The 10,545-nt window shown below is 41.6% G+C and overlaps 1 protein-coding gene across 1 annotated transcript in view; it reads right to left on the bottom strand.

Annotated features, from left to right (window-relative positions):
* Nucleotides 1-2,292: 2,292 nt before the first annotated feature.
* Nucleotides 2,293-10,545, bottom strand: part of LOC130137812 (uncharacterized) — a 36,106-nt gene continuing 27,853 nt past the window's right edge. The window contains exons 3-4 of the mRNA XM_056310093.1: nucleotides 3,669-3,678; nucleotides 2,293-2,936 (exon numbers count right to left, since the gene is read on the bottom strand). Of these exons, the coding sequence (XP_056166068.1) occupies nucleotides 2,472-2,936; nucleotides 3,669-3,678 (475 nt within the window). The 3' untranslated portion in view covers nucleotides 2,293-2,471. The remainder of the gene's footprint in view (nucleotides 2,937-3,668; nucleotides 3,679-10,545) is intronic.

The raw sequence follows: 10,545 nt of genomic DNA, 5'->3' as shown, positions 1-10,545 counted from the left end.
CCGGGTCTTACCTTAAACCCCGACTTCAAAAGGTTACGGGTCTTTCCCGAAACCCCGATTTCACAAGGTTACGGGTCTTCCTTAAACCCCGATTTCAAAAGGCTCCGGGTCTTTCCTAAAATCTCGATTTCAAAAGGTTCCGGGTCTTTCCTTAAACCCCGATTTCAAAAGGTTCCGTGTCTTTTTCGAAACCCTGATTTCAAAAGGTTCACAGGTCTATCCTTAATCCATGTTTTTTACAACATAAAGTCCTAAGTGAAAACCTTAGGCACATTACAATCTTGAGTGAAAAACATTAGGTATTTCAAAATCTTGAGTGCAATTTGCCGTTCATAGGGTTTTAGTCCCTAGGTGTACTTTTAGGGTTTTAGTCCCAAAGCTAAATCTTCGACGTTCATAGGATTTTAGCCCATAGGCGGAATCTTCGACGTTCATAGGGTTTTAGTCCCTAGGCGTTCCTTCAAGGTGTTGTTCCTATTGCCGTTCATAGGGTTTTAGTCCCTAGGCGGGATCATAGCTGTTCATAGGGTTTTAGTCCCTAAACAGAATCTTAGACGTTCATAGGGTTTTAGTCCCTAGGCGCTCCTTCAAGGTGTTGTTCCTATTGCCGTTCATAGGGTTTTAGTCCATAGGCGGGATCATAGCTGTTCATAGGGTTTTAGTCCCTAAACAGAATCTTAGACGTTTATAGGGTTTTAGTCCCTAGGCGCTCCTTCAAGGTGTTGTTCCTATTACCGTTCATAGGGTTTTAGCCCCTAGGCGGGATCTTAGCTGTTCACAGGGTTTTAGTCCCAAAGCTAAATCTTCAACGTTCATAGGGTTTTAGCCCCTAGGCGTTCCTTCAAGCTGTTGTTCCTATTGCCGTTCATAGGGTTTTAGCCCTTAGGCGGAATCTTCGACGTTCATAGGGTTTTAGTCCCTAGGCGTTCCTTCAAGGTGTTGTTCCTATTACCGTTCATAGGGTTTTAGTCCCTAGGCGGGATCTTAGGTAGCGAATGATAACCATTCTGTTCCGGAATGAGTTCCTGAACCAGAAATAGATTTTTCTATTTCTGGTTCCTGGATGAGTTTCTGAGAAAAAAAACCCGTTTGATAACGACCAAAAATTTTTATTTCTAGAACAGAAACCCGTTTGATAACAGCACAAAATTTCTATTTCCTGAAACAAAAACCCGTTTGATAAACAATAGAAAATTCTATTTCCAGGAATAGAAATCCATTTTTTTGGAAATGGAATAAAAATAATTAAAAAATCCGAAAAATTCATAAAAATCTCAAAAAAAATTCAGAAAATCCCAAAAAATTGAAAAATTCCAGAAAAAATCATCAAAATGTCGAGAAAATAAAAAAAATTCAGATTTCGGGAAAATAAGAAATTTGTTTAATTTTTTCAAAAAAAATCAAGAAATCAAAAATTTCAAAATTTCACAGAATTGCTTAGAATACCTATAGTCACCCACTTTGAGTAAAATTTATATTTTTTGAGGTGCCCAAAAAAAAATAAAAAATAAAAAAAATTCAAAATTTCACAAAATGGCTTAGAATACATGTGGCCACTCACTTTTTGAGTAAATTTTAATTTTTTTGAGATGCCCAAAAAAATTTTAAAAAATTAAAAATTTCAAAACTTCACGGAATGGCTTAGAATACCGTGGCCAACCATTTCAAGAGAAATTTAATTTTTTTTGAGATTCCCAAAAAAAAATAAAAAATCTAAGACAGCCCCTCGTCACTTGATGTTTGGTGAAGAAATTAATGTTCAAGAACTTTAATCACATCCGTACGTGGTGGTAATCACTGAAAAGAAAAGAAGGGGTCACTGGCTAATGATAACGTATCAAGGCATGCTTTAATTTACTCAGATGGCAATTGAGGGTGTTCAGTGTTTGCATTTCCCGCAAAGCAAAGGATATGTTGGTTACAAAGGTCTAAAGCTTGTCTTTGAAACAAAGCTATCAACTGTGATTCATCCATCTGTAGTTCTCACTCCCACACTTTTGCATTACGTCGAAGCTCGCCTTTTCTTTTTCCGTTTTATTTTGTGGCAATTTGTGAAGAAGATTCCACAATCTATAAATAGGACTATGGCTTTTCTGCTACTATCCGAGTGGATCTCACTTCCGAGGAGTTTTTGGTCTTCACCAAGGTCAGAGACAAGTTACTTCCTGATTCAATTTTCTCTGTTCCTGATAATTGACTATGGAAGGAGCACTTTTTTGCTCATTACATGTAGAATACGACAGAAGTTTCAGAAATATAATCCAGGAACATATCAAGGTAGACATGATCAAGCGAAAAGAAAATTTGCTATGAGTCAAATACTCGAGTCAGTTGCCTCAGTTTGCAATATACATGCTTTTGCATAAGATAGCAGCATGCACACAAGATTTAAGACCTCTATAGACTATACATAGTCTCTTAGCACAAGAGATCCCGACTTCCACCAAATAAAGCTCAAACTGATGAACATTTTAATCATGCACGGTTATTGCAGAGCTCATCTTCTTATTCCTCTCAGTAAAACCGCCGTATGAAGACAATCTAGGGAGGCAACAAGTCACAGTTCTAACCGGTTTCTGCTCCTCCATCACATGGTCTCCATTAGGAGTCCTTTCGCCGCTACACATGAAAGTGGAAGGCGTTCCTTGATCAGAGATCAGAAGAACATCGAGTATAGTTGGCTTGGCTTCAGCCTTTTCTTCTGCCATAGCTTTGTGAGCCGAAGCATCATGATCGGCAACATCTTCTTGATCCGTGAGGCTATCTCGGAAAAGTTCAGCGAGTTTCTTTTTCTTACTTGTTGGGGAAGGCTTGGGAACAAGGACAGGTGCTTTGTCCCGAGGGGCATTCTTAACCAATTGTGTTCCCCTGAATAAGGATGGGTGGATAGGAGTGTTTCCACGGGAAGGAGTACTCCCACGAGAAGGAGTGAAATCTGCAGTAGAAACAAGAATGAGCACACAAATAATACAAAAAAGTATTATAGAATGATATAAGCCAGGAAAGAAAATGATGACACAATAAACAGCATATCTCGTGAGTAAAGCAAAATCTTGCTCCTTCTCTTGTTATTTTTCTTCCTTAGGATTGAATAAATATAAGAGTCAGGAAAATCTGCATAGCTAAAATAAGTGCCACGACCTCAATGACAGAATTTTCCATGCAGTTGTTAACTTTAAGGCATATGATGATTAAAAGCAAACTCATAAAGATGATGAGAGACTTTAGGTAAGTTCATGATGCTATATCAGGTATGGAGTTGGACAACTGCACTTTGGCTGGACAATTATCAATCGATTAGAGATCAGTGCTAGTTGCAGCCCCTGTTCTTAATGTCAAGATGGTCTCAGGTACATTTTTTAAGAGACTTCAATTGATTTCCATCAATTCGCTCAATAGAAGACTGAACACCCAATTCATCGCCCCCTACCCAGAGAGAGAGAGAGAGAGAGAGAGAGAGAGAGAGAGAGAGAGGAATTTGTGAGTGGTGCATACTAATTAAGTGAGAGTGCTAAGATTGTTGTCTAAACCCTGCCATTTTTTAGAGGGGAAATCAAAGGAGTGGCGGTAGCTTAAAAGCGTCCTCCTTAACCAAGAGCAACTTAAATTGATAAATGAAGCAGGCAACTAAAGAAACATTAAACAAACCACGAACCACCACACATGTCACCATTGACACTGAAAAAAACATCTTCACAGTCGTACTCTAACCAGGGCTTCGAATCGAAGAAAACATCCTCTTTACTGCCTGCATTTGACAAAGATATATTGTTCCAGTTCAAGCATTGACAATATAAGAAAATTAAACCACACCTAGGAAAAACACAAAGCACGCATTCAGATTTAGGCATCAAGAGAAGCAAAGCACATTGACCCACTCAGCTCAAAGATCAAAACCAGTAATTACATGATAGTTTATTCCTTTAGTCAGCTAATTATAAAGACAACAAAGCAGAAAAACTAGTGCTGCAAACATCATCACCGCTCTCTAATAGAGCGGGGGGAGGCCAGATCTGGGGGAGGCCGAGCGGCCTCGCCATGGCCGCCGGTCGACCTCGCGGTCGCCCAGGCCGAGCGGCCATGGCGGGGCCGCCGGTCGACCTCGCGGTCGCCCAGGTCTGGGCGACGGCGAGGCCGACCGCCGGCCTGGGCGAGGCCGAGCGTCCTCCCCAGACTGGGGGAGGCCGAGCGACCTCGCCCAGGCCGGCGGTCGGCCCAGCCGTCGCCCAGATCTGGGGGAGGCCGCTCGACCTCGCCCAGGCCGACCGCCGGCTTGGGCGAGGCGGAAGCTGACCCCCCCTGATCACGGCGACTTCCAAATCCAGAAAAGAGAGCGAGCAAACGAGCGGAGGATCGGAGCTTACGTGGAGCAGGAGCGAGCGGCCCTGGCTTCCTCTCGGTCGGAGCGAGCGAACGAGCGGCCGGCTTCCTCTCGACGGCGACAGAGAGAGTTCAGAGAGAGACGGGCAGATCAGAGAGATGAGAGGAGACGAGAGACATGTTTTGAAGAGAACGACTTCCTCAGAAATGGTTCTGAGTTTTGTTCAAGAAACGAAAAACCAACTTTTTTTTGGTTCTGATTTCTGGTTTCAGAACCGGTTCTGGGACAAAACTTGTCCCGGAAATAGAAAAATTAAATTGCGTTAACAAACGGGTTTCTGGTCCAAAACTGATTTCGGGAGCAAAAAACCAGTTCTGGATAGAACCAGAATGGTTATCATGCGGGCCCTTAGCTGCTCATAGGATTTTAATCCCTAGGCGGAATTTTCGACGTTTACAGGGTTTTAGTCCCTAAATGTCAATCCAGAGTCTTTTTCTTGGCACGGTGAGCTTTTGCAGCCCGGAGCACCCATTTGATCTGGCGAGCATTCGCAGCCCAGAGTCTTTTTCTTTGCACGGTGAGCTTTTGCAGCCCGGAGCACCCCTCCGACCTGGTGAGCTTTCGCAGCCCAGAGTCTTTTTCTTTGCACGGTGAGCTTTTGCAGCCCGGAGCACCCAATTGATCCCACGAGCTTTCGCCCCAAAGTCTTTTTCCTTGCACGGTGAGCTTTTACGATCCGGAGCACCCCATTGACCCGCGAGCTTTGCAGCCTAGAGTGTTTTTCCTTGCACGGTGAGCTTTTGCACTGGAGTTTCCTTTATATCTCTTGTGAACATCAGGTAAGTATGTTTACTCTCTTTAAAAATAAAAAAAAAAGGAGAAGAAGAGAAGAGAAGAAAAAAAAAATGAGGCCTTCACAAGTATGTCCCTGAGCCATGCTCCTTATGTCAAATCCTTTATGAGAAACTTAGGCACCTCAAGTCCTTCGTGAGAAACTTAGGCACAATCTATCAAATCCTTGGGTGAGGAACCCGAGTGCTCATTCACTGAATCTTTTCAAGCCTCGCTGGCAAAGAGCCTCTGAGCAATCCGATCCAACCTACAGGTATGTAAACCCAGGTACGCATCAAAGGTTTGTGGTCCAACCTTAAACCACGCTTCAAAGGTTTGTGGTCCCACCTTAAACCACGATTTCCAAAAGTTTGTGGTCCAACTTTAAACCACACTTTATTCATCTTATTTTATTTTACTTATTTTATTCTCATCTTATTTTGTTTTATTTTCTTTTCTTTTCTTTTCTCGTGCGTAAAGCCAACTTTCGCTTGCCTTCCGCTGACAAATTTAGGTGTCTTTTGTCTTTGAAGGGAACCTCTTCGAGCTCCCCTTCAAAGAGGGGCAGCTGTTGACACCTAAATTTTTTGCCCAAAAATCATTTTCGAAAAATTGGAACTTGTTTTTCCACAAAAATATTTTGGAATTATTCTACTAAAAAAAAAAAAACGGAAGAGCAAGGGCCAAGGATTCGAGTGTAGCTAGCCGAGACCTGAGGGATCAAATTGCAAATGAACCAGCAAGTTGGGGCCAAAATACAATTTCCAAAAGTTGGGGGACCAAATCGCAAAATTTGTTAAATTTGCCCCCAAGCCCTTAAATCATCATTTTTACCCCTAATCAAGCTTGAAATTGAAAACGGGCAAGGTAAAATTGATCAGATCAAGCCAAAAGGACTAAATTGGCTCAAATCGGGCATTCTCGGACAAGAAAGTGGCTAATTTTGAGGGACTTTCCTGCAAACTTGGGCATGGAAAATTGCAAATTCTGATTATCATCTTAAACTAATATACTTCAACTTTCAAACTGATCAAAAATTCCGACCAAATGAATGGATTAAAGCACTTAAATTAGCTTCCAAAAACCGGTCCACGATTTGGTCTCAATTCGAGGCTGCTGAGTAGCCAAATTTGTGGCCCCACCATATCCTACTCAGCCAGCCGATCAGCGTGAACTCTGGCCGAGGTGTGAGACCATCATTAGGAGTGCAAATGGACAAAAATTTGCCATGGATAAGCTGCTGAAGACACGTGATAATCTCAGTCAAACCTGCTCACTCAACAGCTGCAAATTATGATGATTTTGGAGTCAGAAAGTTGGTGAAGAGACTCAGTTTGCAGGCTTGGTAAGTGGGCAATCACGGGCTAAAAATCTGGTTGGATTCGGTGGATAGGATCGCTGAAGCACGTTATTTTGGGGGATAAAAATAAAGGGATGAGACAAGAGGAGGGGGGGGGGGGGGGGGTCGGTCGTTCCAAAAACTCACCCTCGGACGCAACTCAAACGGAAAATCAACCAAAAAAAGTTCCAGATTGGCTTTTGGAGAGAAAAGGGAGATTTTCATGAACTTCGAGCCAAAATTAGCCAAAACCTTCAACTAGATAGTGGAACTACATTCAAAGATCTTTCCAACCGTAGGTCGCACGTCCCAAATGGATGTCGGGAAGCCATCCAAAATCCCCTCGAAAAGCAGCCCATTCTCGGGTCAAGAGAGACCCAGAAATTTTCCAAAGTGTTGGAGTCAGACGGTTACTGGTGAGGGAAAGTGGGAGTTTTTGAGAGTCATGAGAAACATATGAGGATACCCTTGACATGGAAATTAAACTAGAATACATCTAGTTGGGGTTGGTGTCAAATTAGTCAGAAGAAGAGGTCGTTGATTCTGGTTTTGGAGAACAACAAAAACCTTCGTTGTCAGTTCTTTCTTTGCAGATCTCATTTTCCAGTTTGAAGAAGCCTATTTCTCCGCGCCTTGGAAGACAATTTTTTGGTTCCCTCAGCCAAGGGATACTTCAAAGAGAAACTAGGAAGCAAGGTGAGTATCCTACATGTATTTTTGTTCCATTTTGAACATGTTTTAGTCATGAAAAAATCAAGAGAAAACTAGCCCAGAGAACTGATTTCTGAGGCTGGAATTTTTCTAAGTGTTGGAACCCCTTCATGAGCCATATATGTTTGACTTGCTACTCCTCTTTGCATGCGTTTTCTACCTTCATGAGCCTGATGAATGTTATATGGGTGTACAAATTATGCTGAGATCCACTTGGTTTGGTCTTTGAATCCCCGTGTGAACCATGAGATGGCTTGCAACTTGAGTAAGAAGCCAAGCTAACCCACATTGATTCATGGCTAGTCATTATGAACCATGCATGTATGCTTCTTGGGGGTTGTTTCGACGTGTTCGCTTGATCATTCTCCATGATGTTTGTTTCATTTAAAAGTAGATGTTACGTATATTCTCTCAGATGAAGTGATGTTTCCTATAGATCTTGCACGTGATGAGTGTCGGGGCTTAAACCTGGGCATGCAACAGGTTTGCTTGACCTGGGTTTAAACCCAAATTTGCAAAAGCAGCCCGAACCCACATATCGGGGGCCGATTCCAACTTGGTTCTCGTGCGTTTTAGGTTGTGATTTCTAGCTAATCTTGTTCTTTGCATGTGATAATATAACCTTGATACTTTGGTTCCACTTGATATTACACACGGAGTAAGATTGAAGGCCACGAATATGGCTCGAGGAAGCCATTTGGGGCATTTTAATGCACACCAAATGCTCGACGAAATGCCCAAACCAAGTTTCGATCTTGAAACGGTTGATTTGAGCCCGGTTCTCGTAATATTCATTTTCTGAGTTGTTTCATGTTCACGTAAACCGAGCATAGGCCGATTTAGGGAATTATTATTATTATTTAAATAAAAAACGAAAAAAAAAAATAGAAAAATTTCGAAAATCCAAAAATTGGAAATTGGGCTTCAGAATTGCTTTTCTCTCCCTTTTTGTGGAATTAGCGTATGTTTGATTGCTCCTCGCTTGATTCGCACGCTTTGAATTGCATGTTTAATTTAAACTCGCATGTGGTTGATTATGCATGTTAGGTTCATGTAGTGATTGTTGCTTCCCTTAGCTTGGTTAGGAATGAATTTTTTAAACTCCCAGTTAGTGTGAACACGTTAGGTGGTGAATTGAGCAAGATTAGGTACCGAAAGGGCACTAGTTGGTCAATTAGTGTAATCAAGTCCCCGTACCCATTGAATCTCTGGTTCGTAGAAGTAAAGCATTTCTCCCCTGCTTTGCTTGGGTGTCTAATCGACCCACCAAAAACTGATTAGTGGCGACTCCTAGGTGAAATTGATTTCCATGTTAATAACTTTAACTTAAGTCGCGAATTGGTATGAGCTTGGGAGAGCTCGAGCTAGGTTTAACTTAGTAATCCATTAGCCTAACCCCTTAGGCGGCGGGGCCGGTTTAGGAAGGGTCGCGACAAAGTTTTTGTGTTTTTCTTGTTCTATATCTTCGCGCAATTCTGCGGCATTTCATGGTGTCAAATGATGAGTGTGTAATGCGTTATCATGACTGAGACTTTTACTTTGTTAATATTTCATATTATTCATGTGTCTAAACATAAGTTGTGAAGTAGATTGTAGCAAATGGAGATAATCGGATATGATGATTCACTGTAATCATTCAATTAAGAGTACCAGCTGGAACCTAGGTAGGCCTTTGAACTGACCCTGGAACCTGGGACAAGATAGGTTCCAATTTCATGGGTATGCAAGGCGGGTTCCATGTTCCAAAAATTAGGGAAAGTGTTCCGATCGGTAGGTTCCAGGTTCCAGATGGAATTTCAACGAAACTTGAAAACGCTCACCCCTACTTGCATTACTTACAAAAATGAATGAACGAAAATAATTTTCATCGTTTACGAATATGTTAAGACATTAATTATTATTGATAATAAATATAGTTTTCATTAGCTAATTATTTTAAGCGATACAAGCGATCATCATCTAAATTATTCATTTTTCGTGAAACAAATGAAGATAATCGATTGCCAAATAAGGAGGAAGAAGTAAAGGAAGTTTGCAACATTCTTCTTTTTAATTTTTGGTGTTTTGGGGGCACAAGCGCAGAAACTCCGCTTCGTGAAGTTCCCCGAGCCTCCTTTCTCCTCGGTCCACAAAGATGAACGCATGCGGCACCACGTATGCTCCGTGAACTGATCAAGTTCAAATCTTTGGCCAGTACAAGGCAGCTCTCGAACAGAGCAATTCGCACATAGTTGGCGGGATCAAACAAGCAAACGACCTCTGGTTCCCGTCGAACGTATGCAGTTCGCACGCTGCCTTTTTATTTTATTTCTTTCTTCGTTCCTATGAGGAAATTGCTCGGAAGTTTCTTAAGAGGTGTTTTCATTTCAAAGCATGCAAAGGACTTCCATCTCTAAAACGACAATGAAGACCAATGGAGGATTGAGTTATATTGCGTAAATTAGTATCGCATCGAGAATGGAAATTGACGGTGGTTATTAGGGGTGTGCAAAACGAACCGCCTAAACATGGAAGTGTGGGTCAATTCCCGGTTCCTAAAAGTAGGTCCGGTTTCCAGTTCCAAGGGAAACCGGACCGAACCGGACCAATCGGACCGGATACTCTTTTTTTTTTTGTGATTATGTGTAGTCGGCATGGGGAATACAATTTCAATTTTAGAATAGATGTGTAGTCGGCATGAAGAACACAATTTGTCATCGCATTGGCTCGAATTACACTTATTTTTGTGATTATGTGTAATCAGCATGGAGAACACAATTCTAATTTCAAAATATATGGTATCAAGTAGTGAAAAAAAAAAAAGTGATCGGTTCTATTGAACGGATCCAATCCTCGGTTCCTAATTTTAGAAATCGGATCGAGAACTGATTATTCATAGTGATTATGTGAGGGAGCGGAGTTTTCATATAAGAGTGCCGCTAGCAGGACGGGGCCACCGTGTTGAATTTCTAGCGGTTGCGTGTCGACCGCAATTTTCCAATTGGTGGGGGAGGTGGCTGGCGACCGGATTTGAGAACGTGGGGAAGGAAGGTTTTGTTTACTTTATTTTATTTATTTAAGGAATAATGTTACATTCGATCCTTTTGTTTTCTTTTTCTTTTTCGGAAATTAAAATCGCCCTCTATCTTCTTCTTCTTCTTTTAAAGCCTCTTTCGACCTTCGAGAAAATGTTGCCGCGAGTCCTCCCGCTATACTTTTTTTCTTGTCGATCGATTTTTGTTGACATATATTGCAGAATTGCTGACACGAACGCTAGAGTACACGTGTCGTGCTATGATTCGTTCAAGTTATTAAATGACGATATTTGGCACCATATAAAAACATAAATGAAGACAACATTAAG

This window comes from Syzygium oleosum, unplaced genomic scaffold, assembly GCF_021117445.2.
Source record: "Syzygium oleosum isolate NSW1041296 unplaced genomic scaffold, Sole_v2.1 Sole_v2.01, whole genome shotgun sequence".
Lineage (NCBI taxonomy): Eukaryota > Viridiplantae > Streptophyta > Magnoliopsida > Myrtales > Myrtaceae > Syzygium > Syzygium oleosum.
The sequence above is the reverse complement of the archived record's forward strand: the minus strand, read 5'-3'. Positions and strand labels throughout refer to the sequence as shown.